Source organism: Sceloporus occidentalis, unplaced genomic scaffold (assembly GCF_023333645.1).
Source record: "Sceloporus occidentalis isolate IW3139 unplaced genomic scaffold, rSceOcc1.0.p SCAF_4, whole genome shotgun sequence".
Taxonomy (NCBI): Eukaryota; Metazoa; Chordata; class Lepidosauria; order Squamata; family Phrynosomatidae; genus Sceloporus; species Sceloporus occidentalis.
Window position 1 is genome coordinate 191,896,130 of NW_028316984.1, and position 17,335 is coordinate 191,913,464.

At 41.5% G+C, this 17,335-nt stretch overlaps 1 protein-coding gene across 2 annotated transcripts in view; it reads right to left on the reverse strand.

Annotated features, from left to right (window-relative positions):
* BRF1 (BRF1 general transcription factor IIIB subunit) overlaps positions 1 to 17,335 on the reverse strand; it is a 282,491-nt gene that overhangs the window by 182,712 nt on the left and 82,444 nt on the right. The window contains exon 4 of one of the 2 annotated variants that reach the window (XM_089522714.1): positions 15,266 to 15,297. The exons of the other annotated variant lie outside the window; for it this stretch is intronic. Coding sequence (XP_089378840.1) covers positions 15,266 to 15,297 — 32 coding nt within the window. The remainder of the gene's footprint in view (positions 1 to 15,265; positions 15,298 to 17,335) is intronic. 2 annotated transcript variants of the gene reach the window in all.

A 17,335-nucleotide genomic window follows, 5' to 3' on the forward strand; every position in this document is an offset into this window, starting at 1 on the left:
TGCCCTTTTAAAAGGCTAACCTACAGCTCTAAGCCTTAGGTCTTTCTTGTTCAAAGCTGACCTGCAACCTGGATTTCATTTGAAAAATCAAATGGGCATCTTTGCTTGCACCAAAGACTGCATCTTTTTTTTTCTCCCTCATTAGATCTACACTCAGATCTTTTCACTGAAAATAGGAGAGAAATGCACAAATTAACCCAGTGAACATTTCTCCCTATTAGTCCCCTGCCTTCCAGACCCTCTGATGTGGGAAATCAGAAAAATAAAATCAGATTTGATCCACAGCAAATCCAGCAGAGCAAGTGAAGTAGCCTCTTCTGAACAATGTCAAACAGATAGCAAGAAGGGAGAAAAAAGAAAACTACCGTAAGTGGAGCTGGGCATGAAACTGTAAATGTTACTGATAGTATCTGGAGTGTTTGGTTTAGTTCTTTCACTCCCAACCTCCAAAATGAAAAGAAGGCAGTAAGAGCAAAAATGTATACAATTTTGTTTTGAATTTGCACTTCATTTTTCATTCTAATATCACTTTTACAAGCCCATCTCACATTGTAATGGCTGGAATCCTTCCTTAACCTTCTCTTCTCCAATGGGGTATTTTTAGCCTGGAGAATGTTTAAATATTTGAAGGGAAGTCACACTGAGGATGGAGCAAGCTTGTTTTCTGCTGCTCTAGGGACTAGAACAGGGAGCAATGGGTTCAAGCTGCAGCAAAAGACAGTCCACCTAAACATTATGAAAACCTTCCTGACAGTAAAAGCTATTCCACTTCCTGACAGTTAGAGCTATTCCACTGGATTCTCTTTCTTTGGAGTGTTTTAAACAGGATGGATGGCCATCTGTCGGGAGTGCTTTGATTGTGTATTTCTGCATGGCAAGGGTTTGGGCTGGATGGTCCTTGTGTTCTAATTCTATTATTCTTCCTTCTGTAAATAAAACTTCTGTTCATCTAGCTACTGTTATGTACTGCTCAGACTGGTAGCAGCTCATCAGGTTCTTAGGCAGATATTTCACCCATGAGCTGCTTCCTGATCCTTTTATCTGGAGACATCATGCTTTTAACTACTGTGCAATGATGCCTCTATATTATTATTATTATTATTATTATTATTATTATTAAGCTTTATTTATGAAGCGCTGTAAATTTACACAGCGCTGTACATGCAATCTTTTTAGTTTATTTATGTATATTTTAATCTGTTTTATTGTTTTTATATTGTATAGTGTATATGTTATTATGATGTGCACCGCCCTGATTGGAAGAAGGGCGGTATATAAATAAAGCATTTATTATTATTATTATTATTATTATTATTATTAGACGGTTCCCTGCCCTCGGGCTTACAATCTAAAAAGACATGACACAGAAGGAGAAGGGAGTGGCGGAGGGAAAGGGTAAGAGGTCCAGCAGTTCCTCTCTACCTCCGAGGCCTGGACCAAGGCAAATGGACTGGAGGGAGGGCTTGGGTCCTTAATGGATGGTTAATCATTTTCCAGGGAAAATACATACTCTCAAGTAGGATAATACATATACAATACATAGCAATACAGGAAATGGATCGATAAACAGGCAACAAAAGAACATCAGATAGTAAGCGATAGATCACAAGCAACAATGCCTCTGTTTAACCACATGCCACTCTAAAATCTATCTCCCACCACAAATCTATTGCACTTTGTTATTTGCACTAAAGACCAAAGCAGAACTCTGCTATGCCAAAAATACTTGAAATCAAGGAACTGAGGGAATTTCTGGTCTATACGCTTGTGTACTATTTCCCAGTGTTTGGTTTCATCATCCATTGAGACAGGAAATCTGCATGTCGTGCACAGTAGTCCATTGCTTCAATTGTTTGGGATTCTTTTGTTGTGGTTCCATATCCTTCAAACAGTATATGTTTAATGCTGGTACAAAAGCTCATGCAAAAAGTCAGCAGTACAAAATTGGTTTAGACTCCCTTGATAAGCAAGTATTACTGATGTTTCAGCTGGAGAAAGCGTGTACACATTTCATTTTGAAATTATGAATAATTAGTCATTTCAAATAGGGGCTCTATTCCTCTCATTATCCCTTCAGGTATACTGAAAAATGGGGAACAAACAACCACAAGGCACTGAAAAGTAGCTGCACTGTGTTAATTCACTATGCTTTTCTATCAGTGTTTTAGAAGCACTGGCCCACTTCAACTAAAAGCATGTTTTACTGATTGACTACGATCTTCATGTATCCTAAATTCTTGCTCTCTATACAGTTCTGATTATTGTAAACAGTGCATATTTAAAAAAATCAATTCCATCATAAGCACCAAATACAATTCTTTGTCCCAACTAGAGGGGACCCATGGAATCAATGGGAACTAGGTAAAAAAAAATACTTAGGTAACTTCTATGGATTCAACAGGTACTCTAGCTGAAACTAACAATTAGATTTAGGCCACAATTAATAAGGCAGAGAGAAGCTATTCCAACGTGAAGAAGTATTAAAAGCCCTATTCATGTGTTCTAACTAATCTAAACAAGCAAACAATTTATTTATTAATTTATTTATCCATCCATCCATCCATCCATCCATCGATTCATCTATCTCCAGCTTTTCCCCCAGACCCTGGGTATTCAAAAATGAAAATAAATACAGATGAACGTTCACATCATTAATAAAGTTTTTCAAAAATATTAATACAGAGTTTTTAAAATATAGTCATCAAAAAGCAACTACTATAGGCAATAACACATTATTAAAATCCTTTCCCCATTAAAACTGAACCAAGACTATCAAATCAAGTCTTCACCTGCTATTGAAAGGACACCACAAAGAGCCCCAATCTAGCCTCTCTAGGATGGAAGTTCAAGAGCTTAGAAGCAGCCAACAAAAAGGCCTCTACTGTATTCCCACCTAATGCCATGTGGGGTTGATGGGCCAGAAAGAAGAGCCTTCTCAGAAGATCTCAAAACCTACAGTAAGTAAACTCATATGAATGAATATTATCTTTCAGAAAGCCTGGATCAAAGCCATGCCAGGAATTTATATGTCATAGGCCTGGTACATACCTCATTTTTAGTCTGGAGTGGTGGCGGCGGTTTTTCCACCAGCGGGAAGCCACACCCGCCAAACCGCATAGCTTCCCGCCGGTGGAAAAAGAACTTGCAAAAAGTGGGTTCTTTTTACGCTGCAACTGTGGCGTAACTAGTGCACCACTGGCACACTAGTTACGTAAGCACTGTGCGGCACCATGCGGATGCTGCATGGCGCTTACATAGCAATGGAGGTGCCAGGCTATACAGGGCGCCACCATTGTTACAGCATGGTGCCATATTAGGGCTAGGGACTGTGCGGTTGCCGCTCTGTGCCTTAATTCTAATACGGCGCCAGCACACCGCTTTGGGCCCATCTGTACCAGGCCTTAATCAGCACTTGGAATTGTGCTAGAAATGGGCCAGTAGCCAGGGGAGCTATTGTAACAAAGGAATTGTGTGCTCCTTATAACTGCCCCCAACTAGTAGTGTGGCTTCAGCTCTTTAGCCTACCTGAAGTTTCTAAAGATTTTTCAAAGAGGAGCTCCACTTAGAGCACATTAGTACAGTGCTGCTGCATTGGCAGGCTAGTGATCCTTGGATTCAACTACTCACAGGTTGTCACACTCCATATTATTCACTGGCCACACATGGATGAGGACATGTTAACATCACTATCCATTGAATAATATGGGGTGTAACCACCCACCTTCTTTCCCATCAGGGAGGGACTGTAACCCCACAGAAGCAAGAAATCCACTGAATAATCCAAAGAAGATATAACTAAAACATGTGTCACAGCAACCACATTGGAGGCCTCAAAATACAGGAGCAGCTGGTGCACATGCTTTCTCTATGTAAATGCACTGCTGGCCACCATAGAAACTTGAGCTTCCAAAATGTAAGCCTGCATCTTCAGGGGGAGTGTAACCTCTTTCTGCACAGAATGAATCCCTGTTCTCTGATCTGTCTTTCAACTGACCAGAAGCACCTCTATCTTGTCTGTATTAAGCTTCAATTTGTTCATTCTCATCCAGTCCATTACAGATACTGGTTTATAACCAAAGCAGCTTCCTTGGAATTAAGTGGTAAGGAATAACAGAGTTGCATACCATCCACACATGAATGACACCAGACACCAAACTCTGGCCTTGGCTAAAGCTCGACTCAGGCTTGCATCCTTCCGAGGTGGCTAAAATGAATACCCAGACTGTTGGGGGCAAATTAGCTTACAGTTGTAAACCGCTTAGACACTGCTTAGGCGGTATGAAGCAGTATATAAATGAAGCTTGTTTGTTTTTTTGTTTGTTTTGTTCATAAAGGAACAGAACCACAGCTAAATGATGCATCCAACTCCCACCACAACAAGGTGACATACAAAACTCCTCGGAAGTCTTCAAACAGAGGCTGGATGGCCATCTGTCAGGTATTCTAAGAATACCATGGTGGGTGGTATTGAAAACCACTGATTATAACTAACAAGGATACATACTGCCTGACCATTTGCTGGCATAAGACAGCTTGCCTTGTACTCCAAGGCAATAAAAGCCATCTCCATCCCATAGCCAGACCTGACACTGGATGGATCTACATAATCCATCCATCCAGGAACCTCTAGAGATGGGAGAACACCATATGTCTCAGAAGCTTTCCCAGAAATGAAACTGTCCAACATGATGGGATCTAGGGAAGCCTTTTCCAGCAGTGAGCTTACAACTGCCTCCTTTAGGCATACAGGAATTATCCTTTGTTTCAGTGAGGCACTGACCACTCCATCTACCCACACAGCCAGGAAGGGCAAGGGTAATAGAGCAGAATCATAGAATACTAGGGTTGGAAGAAACCCCAAGGGCCATCCATCTCAAACTCCTGCCATGAAATAATCCATTAAAGCACTCCTGACAGATGGCCATCCAACCTCTGCTTAAAAACCTCCAAACAAGGAGACTCCACCACTCAAAGCAATGTGTTCCACTGTCAAACAGCATTTACCATCAGAAGGTTCTTCCTAATATTTAGGTAGAATCTCTTTTCCAGTAGCTTGAATCTATTGCTTTGTACTACCTTTGTACTACCTGATCTCTGGAGCAGCACAAAACAAGCATGCTCCATCCTCATCCTCAATATGGCTTCTTTCAAATACATAAACAGGACTATCTTGTCATCTCTTAACCTTCTCTGCTCCTCTCCAGGCTAAACATAACCAGCTCCCGAAGCCGCTGCTCACAGGGCATGCTTTCCAAACCTTTCAATATTTGGATCACCCTCCTCTGGATATGCCCCAAGTTGTCCATATCCTTCTTGAATTTTGGAGCCTAGAACAGGACACAATATTCCAGGTGAGATTTGACCAAAGCAGAATAGATGGCTAGTATTACTTCCCTTGATCTAGACACTATACTCATATTGCTGCAGCCTAGAATTACATTGGCTTTCTTAGTTGCTGCATCACACTGCTGACTCATGTTTCATCTGTGGTCCACTAAGACTCCTAGATTTCTTTTGCATGTACCATCAAGGTAGGTGTTACCCATTCTATATCGTTTTTGTTTTGTTTTTTGGTCTAAATGTAGTATCCTACATTTCTCCCTGTTTAAATTCATTTTGCTAGTTTTGACCCACCTTTCTAATCTGTTAAGGTCATTTTGAATTCTGATCCTATCCTCTGAGTTATTAGCTACTCCCCCTAATTTGGTGTCATCTGCAAATCTGAAAAGCATGCCCCCTATTCCATCATTCAAGTCATTGATAAAGATGTTGAATAGCACTGAGCCCAGGACAGAACTCTGCGGCACCCTGCGAGTCATTTCTCTCCTGGATGGGGAGGATCCATTGTTGAGTGCCCAAATGCATCTATCAGTCCCATTTTCCAGCCCACATTTTACTAGCTTTTTTTTTTTTTTTTTTGCAAAGATACCATGGGGGAAGGGCTTATCAAAGACCTTACTGAAATTAAGATATACTATAGCCAGGCAGTAAGATTAATCCAGCATGACTTGTTTTTGAGAAACTCATGTTGACTTTTTGTGTTCATGACATTACTTACTTAGTACAGTGAGCCTGCACCATATGCGGGCGCACTATACATGACTTCCAGCTTACACAGAAGATCAGTGTAAAGAACAAATCCCCCGTGTAAGAGGAGGGCTCCCTGTACTTACAAACTGTCTATTTAATGATCTGCTATAGAATCATTCCTGGAACTGATGTCAGACTGACTGGGCAGTAATTATTTGGGTCCGCTTTTTTTCTGTTTTCAAAGACAGGAACAACATTTGCCCTCTTCCAGTCTGCTGGGACGTCTCCGGTTCTCCAGGAAGTCTCAAAGATCACTGAAAGTGGTGATTCTGAGATTACTTCTGCCACTTCTTTTAATACCCTTGGCTGTAGTTCATCTGGCCCTGGAGATTTGAATTTATTTAGAGTAGCCAGGTATTCCTGTATTACTTTTTTACCTATTCTGTACTGCATTTCCCCTACTGCATCATCTGCTTCATTTTCCTAAGGTTGAACACTGTTCTCCCTTTTCAGAAAAGACCAAGGCAAAGTAGTACTCCTGCCTGTTCTTTGTACCCTGTTAACATTTCTCCATCTTCTCCATGTGGTGGCTCTATCATTTCCTTGCTTTTCCTTTTGCTACGGACATAAGCAAAAAATCCCTTTATTGTTTCAACCTCTCTTGCAAGACTGAGCTCATTCTTTGCTTTTGTCACTTTCTCCCTACATAAGCAGGCTATTTGTTTGAATTCTTCTTTGGTGATCTGCCCCTTTTTCCATTCCCTGTACATGTCTCTTTTGAATCTTAGTGTAGTTGAAAGTTCTTTACAAATCCATCATAGCTTCTTTAGACAACTCCCATTTTTCCTCCTTATTGAAACAGTTTGAAATTGTGCCTTCAATATCTTATTCATCTCATGAAGCCCCATCTCTATTAATATTCATGACCACTGGTATCACGATCAGTATTTCCCTAAATTTACTGAAATCATCACTGTTAATTAAGATCAGATCTAAAATACCTGGTCCCCTAGTTGCCTCTTTCATTTTCTGAACAATGAAATTGTCTGCAAGGCAAGTGAGGAATTTGTTGTCCCTTAAATTTCTTGCAGAGTTTGATTTATCTAATATCAGCATAGCTGAAATACCCCATTACTACTACATATCTCCTTTCTGAATATGTGGACATCTGTTCCAGGAAGGCAACCATCACATCCCTCTTATTTCTCTCCCCCTTCATTTTTATCCAGATGTTCTCAATTTGGCTTCCAGGATTTAAGTCATGGATCTGTTCACGGGTGTACACATCCTTAATGTATAATGCTACTACACCTACCTTCCTGTTTGGTCTATTTCTCTTAAATAGGTTATACTACTCTGGTAATACGTTCCAACCATGAGACTCGCCCCACCAGGTTTCAGTGATGTCTATTATATCATATTTGCTTTGCTGTGCTAAGAGTTCAAGTTCATCTGATTTACTTCCCGTGCCCTTTGAATTAATATTGAGGCATCTAAGACCATGGGCCATTTCTCCATCTGACTTTTAATGTTTTTTTTCCTCTCCCCCTATTGGGTTCTTGTGCTATTTGCCTTGTTGCCTGTATAACATATGGGCTATTATCTCCACCATTCGATGAATTCTTGCCAACAAGAATATTGTCTTCCTCCTCCATATAACTCAGTTTAAAACACTCCTGATTAGATCTTCCTGCCAATTGCTGTGAGATGTAACCCATCCCTTGATAAACCTTCATGAAACTACACACTATGGTCCAGGAAACCAAATTGTTCCCAGCAGCACCATTTAGTGGAGCCAGTTGTTCATATTTTTCTCTCCCTTCCTGGGCTGTGCCCTTCTACTGGAAGAACAGAAAAATAACTGCTAGTGCATCCAGGCCCTTCAGCTTCCTACCTAAAGCCTCATGTTTACTGCAATATTCTGAAGGCTTGTGATATTCTGATGGTTATGCCTTGCAGTATCATTGGTTCCCACATGGACCAAAAGGAAGTAATAACAGTCAGTGGGCAGTGGTCTATGACATACATGATGGCTCTCATCTCTTTAAGACTCACATCCACATCCTTGAGCTATACAAGCAATGCAGAGTGCTGTAGCATCCTTCAGAAGTTATTCTACTCATGTAGAGGCCAAGTCTGAAGCAGAGAATTGCCATTATGTGTGAAGGCTCTCCATGAAATTCTGAATCCCAATTTTCCAGCAATCAGAATAATGTTAGGAGCCTGTACACACAGAAGTGGCTCTCCATTTCAGACTGTTGCTTTGCACACAAGAAGAGTAAATTAAAGGTGTGTGGAACTTCTGCACTCCCCTTTGCTTGAGTGTTTACATAGGGTCTGAGCAGATGGGCAGGATATTACGGGCCAAGCCCATGGTATTCTGCCACTTGTTTTGACCTGGGTCAGTCTCCGGGCTGGTGTGGCGATACGCAGGTCTTTTTACATGCCCAATCACTGCCATACCATGGAGTCACTGACACTCCAAGCCTCTTTCTTGTCACCGCTGCGGCATCTTCCCTGAAGGTCCCTGTCATGGCCCATAAGGATGGAAACAAGGTGCCTGGCTAAACCCACATGGCCAGGTGCACCCATCTCATGTCACAGGCTGTAATGGGGGCCTTCAAACAAGATACACTGGTGCCGGAGGCAGGTAAGAGACATGAGGGCCATGTGGTGTGCTGGCTGTTATCCCTGAATTTACAAGAAATTCCATGGCAAACAGCTGGTCTTTTTACTAAATTGGCATTTGGATTGGCCAGGCTCAGCCTGGGGCTATTGGCCTGCATCGTCCATACAGGATGCTATGAGGCTGGGGGAACATAGGCCTTTTTGTCCTTGCATACAGGCCCTCAAATTAGTTAGAATGCCTGAAAAGACCTTAAGTAACTCATAGTAGATTAGCAGATTTTCAAAATTCACTGGAAATCTAAAATCAAGATTTTTTTATTCTGGAGGTTAAAAAAAAAAAAGAAATATAGGACTGTTACAGACTGCCAAAATAAAGCTGCTTCGGGTCTCTTTGGAGGTATGCTATTTAAATGATGCATGGGTCCTAAGAATCTGGAAGCTGCACTCCAGTGTTTAGGAATGGAGTGTGGCTTTGGCGCGACCTCCGGACTCTTAGGACCCATGCATCATTTAAATAGCATACCTCCAAAGAGACCCGAAGCAGCTTTATTTTGGCAGTCTGTAACAGGTCATAGCCAGGCAAAAAAGATCAAGCAAGTTTTTAAAAGCATTTCAACATCTATTGCAGCTACCTTCCCTCTGCTATCTGCTCAGTCTTTTGAATTATTTTTCAGTGCCACTGTGTATTATCCACTCAAGCTGCACCAACTCAAGCAGCTCCCCAGACAATGCCTCCAAGACTGGGGGTTGTTTTTGTGGGGAACTCATGGCAGTGAATAAGAGTTGTTAGCATTCTTTACACTGATCATACCAAGCTTCAAGCCTGCATACTTCCTCTGGCTCTATCTTTTCAAATCTCAGCTGTCAATTTGGCGTGAAGTTTCTGAAAAAAAGAACTATTTTTTGTACTATTCAATTCTTGTCTCCTTTTGGTGTTTCTGCACCACCACATCACATCTGCAAAAACATGCCTGTAAAAAGCCACAGGAAAAAAATCTAGCTTCCCCTCTCCCTCAAATAAGGAAGAAGGCAAGCTGTAACACTGGAAAAAACAAGTGTCGAGTCTGCAGATCTAAATTATATTAAGAGTCTGAGGAGGAGAAACACACAATGCACACCCACAAATTCATAAAAGTGTTTGATGCCGTTTATAGATTAATCTCCCACTTCGTTGCTGCTGCAAAATAGCTAAGACAGCATGACACACAGCTCTGTACCAAACTCTGCTTTGCCTCACCTTCACACAAGATAAGAATGGGGCTACATTGAGGGCCTTTATTTTGTTGTTTAAGCTGGCCATTTCCACCCACACCTTAAAACAGACAAAAACTCCAGAGACCAAAAGTAGTGTTCTAATGGTACTGGTACTGGTATTTTATTTACATTTTTACCAACTGTGATATATATGTGGTGTATATATATATTACACACACTTTCTCACACACACTGCTGGACCCGCGTTTTGTGGATGGAGACTGGTGCACAGAATCTGCTTGAGAAGCCCCTGCCTGAATAGCCCCACTGCTACTCCCACCTTGTCCTCACGTTTGTTGTTTCCCATTCATTTGATCTGTCCATCCATTCCAAATGCATACCATCATAGAGAGGTTAAGGCAAACAAAAGGAGCTCCAGGAGCTCCTCCTCTTCCTCCACCACCACTCATTCACTTGGGAGATTACAGGTGAGCAGACATCAACTGCATGGAGGATGGCAATACAGTGAGAGGCCTTTAGGGGTTTGCAGAGGGCTTCCTGGTGAAGTGCAGGCCTCTGTAGATGCCTGATAATGTTGACCCTATGGCTAGCCCTGCATATACACGTGTCACAGCAGACTCCTCCATGTTACTAAAGTTTCAAGACTTGATGGCCCTTGTGGTCTCTTTCAACTCTGATTCTATGATCTGCTGTAATGAGCCCTGGTGGTGCAGTGGTTAAATACCTGTACAGTGCACCTGTGTTTTACGCGGGTGGGGCATACCAGAAAAGCCTCTCGTGCACCCCAGAAGTAGTAATGGGACACTCGGCCGTGGTGCATGCGTGCCGCTGTGCAGCCATGTGCCACAGGCGTGAGTCCCATTACTTCTAATGGGGCTCCAGCACATGCGGAATTCCCCGTACGCGGAGGACCCTTATGGGGAGGGCCCACTGTACTGCAGCTACTCGCTCACAAACCATAAGGTTGAGAGTTTCAATCCCAGCCAAGAGGCTTAAGCTCGACTCAGGCTTGCATCCTTCCAAGGTCACTAAAATGAGTACCCAGATTGTTGGGGGCAATTAGCTTACACTTTGTAAACCGCTTAGGGAGTTCTTAAGTGCACTGATAAGCGGTATAGAAATGTGCTTGCTTGCTATTGCTGTGCTTCTTCATACCTCAAAAATCAGTGACTCGGCGGGGGGGGGGGGAGTAGGCTGCTGTCCTCTGTGCTTTCAGGGTGTTTGCCTCTTGGCTTATTGCTTCTCACTCTGCTCTAGATCTCCATTTGCCCCCACTCCACCCAGTGTGGGGACATGGCTGTTGTCAACACATACAGTGTCTGGCAGAAGTATTCATACACACACCCTTTGGCCTGTCCACATTTTGTTGTGTTATAACCTGAAATTAAAATAGATTTAATTGGCACTTGAGGTACACAACACCGTGAACTCACAAAACATTTTAATATGGCACAAATGTTAAGTAAAGAATAACAAACTGGCACATGATGGTTGCATGAGTATTCATCACCCGCACCCACATCAATACTTGGTAGAAGCACCCTGGGTGGCAATTACAGCAGTGTTTCTTCTTGGGCAAGTCTCTTTCAGCTTTGTATATCTGGTTACTGCAAGTTTGTCTATTTTTCTTGGTAGTAGGCAAAAGTGCTCCTGCTCTTTCAAGCTGGATGGCTGCTTTTGACAAACAGATTCTTAGATGGAATAATGTCCTCTTGGCTTTGACAGGACCATTCAAAGACATTCAGGTTCTTCTTTTTAAATCCCTCTGGTATTATTTGGCTGTGTACTTAATGTCCTTTGGGAAAGTGAACCTCTATCCCAGTTTCATGTCTGTTGCAGGCTCAAACAAGTTTTCCTCTAGAACTGCCCTGTGTTTGGTAACACTCTTTTTGTCCTTAATCCAGACCAGTTTCCCAGTCCTTGTCAAGATGAAGCAGACCCACAACATCATGCTGCCTCCACTACACACTCCTCTGTGTGTGTGGTGTTTTCAAGGTAATAAGCACTGCCCAGCTTTGTACCACACATTGCGTTTTGCAGCAAGACTAGAATGTTCAGTTTTGGATTCATCAGACCAGAGAACATTTTCCCACATGTTTCCTATGTCTAACAGACTTTAATATGGCTTTGTTTGAGCAATGGCTTCCTTCTTGTCACTCTGTCATTAAGCTCATCTATGCAGAAGACCAGAAATGGCTGCTTCATGAACATTTTCTCAGCTGTAGAACTCTTTATTTCCCTCAGAAATACCCCTAGCGTCTTGGTTGCTTCTTTGACTAATGGCTGCCTTATGCAGTCACATGAGTTTTGGTAGAGGACCTTCTCTTGAGTCAGGTCATGGTTCAACCACGTTCTGTCAATCTTGTAATAAGGAATTCCATAATTTGGGTTTTTTAAAAAACCAAACTAATCCTGATTAGTACTTCTGCAAAACTTTCTTCCAGACTTATTTTGATAGCCCTTTGGTCTCCATGATGCTGTTTGTTTAGATATGTTCTACATTAGACTCTGGGGCTATCCAGAAACAAATATATTTAATCTCAGATCACCTGGCACCAGAATTGCACAGCACTGGACTCCATTCTCCTACTCATATGTCTTCTGGAGGCACTCAGTTGAATCAGATCTTATTTAGACTTGTCACAGCAAAAGGAGTGATTACTATGGTAAAGTTACAGAATGACTATAATTTCACATAACCACAGAATTTCCAAAAATCTGGGGAACTCTCATTTTAATAATTCTAGAAATTATTTCACAGCATTTAATTCAAAAATCTTCCGTAGTTAGGTCTGCATTAGAAAATGGATTTAGATAAATGGCGTACTCCCAGGTAAGGGTGTTTAAGACTGCAGGTTTTAAAGCAATATATAAAGTGCTAATAATGGTTTTCCTCACCAGCGCCATAAATTAAATAGCAAAGTCATCAAGCAGTAGTGCTGCCTTAATAGCAGACATTTCAACTAAATCTGAGAATAATGAGCTCTTCCAAAACAAAGTTTGGTAATTTGCACAGGTCTCTTAGTCTCCACCTGTTCTCTGCTCACAACAGACGACCCACCCACACACCACCCTATCTAAATGATAAATAAATATAATCTCAACACACATCAATATAAAAAATATGTTATTCAAGTTAGTAGTAGATTATACCACTGCAATCACCGCTTTTCACTGGGACTGCCTTTGGAAACTGTTCATTAATAGTAGTAGTAGTAGTATACTTTATTTATATAGTGCTGTAGATTTACACAGCGCTATACATACAAACAATAAAATCGATAAAAATGAAACATGCCAATGGCGTACATTCTACAAAATACATATAAAACAATAGATAATACAAAATAGAATTAGATAAAAATAAGCAGGCAACAAATTTTAAAAAATCAAATATCAGATAACTATCGGATAAACAAAAGCAAAATTTTAGTACAGAGCTACTTTTGGAAACTGTTCAGCGGGTCCGATATGCTGTGGCCAGAATGCTGACCGGAGCCAGTTATAGGGAGAATATAACTCCCTTTTGGCTACCAGTTCATTTCCGGGCACAATTCAAAGTGCTGGCCATGGCCTATAAAGCCCTATATGGCTTACGTCCAGATTATTTGAATACCATATCTCCCCATATGAACCTGCCAGAACACTAAGATCATTGGGGGAAGGCTTTTTCTCAGTCCCACCACCATCCCTGGCTCGCTTGGTGAGGACACAAGAGAGAGCTTGTTCAGTGGCTGCTCCCACGCTCTGGGACTCCCTTCTTCAGGACGTTAGGCTGGCCCCCTCCCTGCTTGCTTTTCGACAGCAGGCCAAGATGTTTTCATTTAAGCAAGCATTTAAAATATAAGCATGCCGCAGTGGTTTTTATATTGAGCATGTGTACTGGCGTTTAACTTCCATTTTACTTTTAGTCTAATTTTATATTGTTTTTGGGTGATTTTTAATTGTTTTATATCTTACTGTAATGTTTTTTAAATCTCCCTTCGAGGAGAAAGGCAGCATAGAAATGAAATAAATAAAATAAATGAAATTTTATTCTTTTTTCTTATCTTTTAAGGAATTTTTAAGTCTGGAAGGAGAGAAACAGGCAAAATGAAGGAGATAATAACCATATATAATCAATAGCATACCCATGTTACAGGCTGGTGCTATGGGTTGCCTTCCTGGAAAACTAACCAGTATTGATACAGAAAATTATAAAATCAGTCTGCAAAGAAAGTCAGCAAATATTTCAGAACAATCATATATGACTTCAGCAGATAAACTAACTCCTAGTAGGCTCAGAATTACTTTTATCAGGCATTTAACAGCCATTTCTTCGCATGATGACAAAACCCCCAGCAACAACCCACCCTCTCCCCACCCCTTCTGACTTATTGTTAAGTGAAGTCCATTTTTAGAATAGTGCAGTATCATACATCTGCACTCAAAAATAGCCCCAATGAAATCTCTGGAGCCTAAATCCAATTCCTAACCAAGGAAACCCACTGAATCAATGGGATTGATTTAATACTCAGCAGATGATTCAATGGGTCTTCTGTAGTTAGGACTACATTAGAAAATGGATTTAGGTAAATAACTTACTCTCAGGTAAGGGTGTTTAAGACTGCAGGCTTTGGAACTTTAAGAATGAAAATTTGTTAAATATCTGCAATTCCAGAATGTTCTTTGATGCTTTATGAGGCTGAAGGGGTGGCAATGGAGTGCCAATTACTAAAGACAGCTGGGGAGGCCAAAATTAACCTACATCGTCTGAGTTGTAGATAGAATATATTTTGATGCTAGATGGCCATATAAAACCTTTGCAACGAACACATATAACTATTGAGATGACTAGTGTTTGATGCACTTATCCCAAGACCATCCTGCAAACTTCAGTTTCATTCTTTTTCATGCATGTACATTAAGGGTTAGAAACCTATCCAGCCATCAGCCACAAATGACTAGGAAATATAAAACAAACTCCACAAGCATTCACTTGGTACAGTTTCTGCTATCATTCTCCTTTTAAGCCTACTCCAGAAGTCTCTACTTAAATATTTTCTCTCCCCTTCTGAAAAATATGCTCCCTTATTTCACTAGTTAGAACAGCATATATAATCTGACCTGGATTTACTGCACCAGCAGCACAGTCATTAGCACCAGGATTACACTAACTGTTGGTTTGTTATTTGTAGAAAGGAGCGAGATACCTAACACTTGAACTCTAATTGTTCAGGAACAATTATCCCTGATTTACAATCCCTGTGATTTTCTTGTCCAGCACTGCTAAACCAAAAAGAGAGACAATTAAGGTTTCCTGAATAGAATCCACATTACTAACTCTTTGCTTGTCTTCATTTGCAAGGGTTAATGTTTGAACCAAGTTTTTAAACAGAAGCAGATACAATACCTGAAGGAGGTCACTGAGGTCGAGCAGCATGTCTGTGGTAAGCAGTTAAGGAACACATGCACATTAAAGTAGAACATATTGCAAGATGACTGGCAACCAGAAAGAAAGAGAGTATCATCTAATCCTGAAGACACATAAACAGGGCACCTCATCATGTTATTCTGGTTCCTTAAGTGATGATGGTGAAAGTTACTGAAAAAGACACACAAATACATATGCCTCATTCATAAGCACCAAGTACAGGGAGGGGATATATTGCATCTTACCATCACCACCCATTTTGGGGGCCTCCAGTGTTCCATAGAGCAACTTTTTAAATTTCTTCTGAGAGAAACATGTCTTCAGAGGCCACAATCCTCCTCTAAAGCAAGGTTAATGTTCCTACAGTTTTTGTTTTAACAAGAAAAGGCAGGGGACACTTGGGACATTTCTGGCTCCCTTTGGAGATGTTGGTGTGGCACTCTCTGGAGGTCCTAGGGCCAGAAAAATGGAGCCAGGACTAGCAGAATCTCCTCACCTCAGTTTTAGGATGTATGGACTCACTGTCAATATAAGAAAGCTTGCTTAGGGTTTAAGCCAACAGCCACCTTGGATCCCATGACAAAAGAAAAGTGGAAAGTTCTAGTCAAAAATACACACATGCCAGTTGAGTTAAACAAAATATTACAGAAAGCCCATAAATTTGACACCAAAGTGAAAGTCACCATGCCTAGCTTAGTGTCAAATTATGAGGGGCATACTGCAAGGCATGGGGCAGAAAGATCTTAATAAAATCCATGAATCCCAACCATTCCTCATTTTAACCAAAGCGTGCATGCATGCACGTACACATGCACACATATACACACACATTTTTAAAATAGTACCTCAAGAGATCTGTCACAAAAGAGGCATCAAAAACTCTTTTTTCTCCTACGTCACAACATGAGTCAATGTTCTGCTCTTCTTCTTGGTCTCTGTTGTTGTTTTGTGCCTTCAAGTCATTTCCAACTTATGGCAACTCCAAGGCCATCTCTTGAGGTTTTCTTAAACTTATCGTGGGGTTTTCTTGGCAAGATTTGTTCAGAGGAGGTTTGCCAATGCCATCCCCTGAGACTGAGAGCATGTGAGTTGACGAAGGTCACCCAGTGGGTTTCACAACCAGGCTGGAAACTCCCCCTCGGCAGCAAATGGTGTGGAGTGGAGGCAACAAACATGCTTTACACTACCACTACTAGCCTGAAGAAAGAGGCTCCTCCCTCCCTAACTGTCATCTTTCGGCCTCTGAGGGAGAGAGAAGGCTGGCCCAGTACCATCAGGGGCTAGCCTGAAGAAGGAGGCTCCTCCCTCCCTAACTGTCATCTTTCGGCCTCTGGGGGAGAGAGAAGGCTGGCCCAGTTTCATCAGGGGCTAGCCTGAAGAAAGAGGCTCCTCCCTCCCTAACTGTCATCTTTCGGCCTCTGAGGGAGAGAGTAGGCTGGCCCAGTACCATCAGGGGCTAGCCTGAAGAAGAAGAGCCCTCCCTCCGGTCCATCTGCCTTGGTCCAGGCCTCAGAGGGAGAGAAGAATGCTGGACCTGATTCCCTCCCCCCCCCTCACCATTTCCTTCTCCTTTTGTGTCATGTCTTTTAGATTGTAAGCCTGTGGGCAGGGAACTGTCTGTTATCCCCTCTATTGTAAACCGCTCGGATTCCCAGTGATTGGGCGGTATATAAATAAAACCTATTATTATAATTATTATTATTATTATTATTATTATTATTATTATTATTACCACCACCACCACCACCCCATCAAAAATTAATAATGTCAAACTGCATTGGCATGGTTTATTTCCTACTATCTCTATGCTGAAGATTTGTTTCTCTTCCTTCATACATTCCATTCTTGTCCCCTTTTGGATTCAGTCACCATGCACACAGGAGGCTACCTGGTGCATCTCTGTATGATTCACTGCTGACTTCAAGATCATCCACAGCAAGAATGAGGAGGGGAAGCAGGCTCATTTGGAAAAAAGCCATTCTGACTGTGACACATTTTAAAAGTAACCACGTGGGCTATAAGGAACACCTCCAGTTTTCACTAATCATC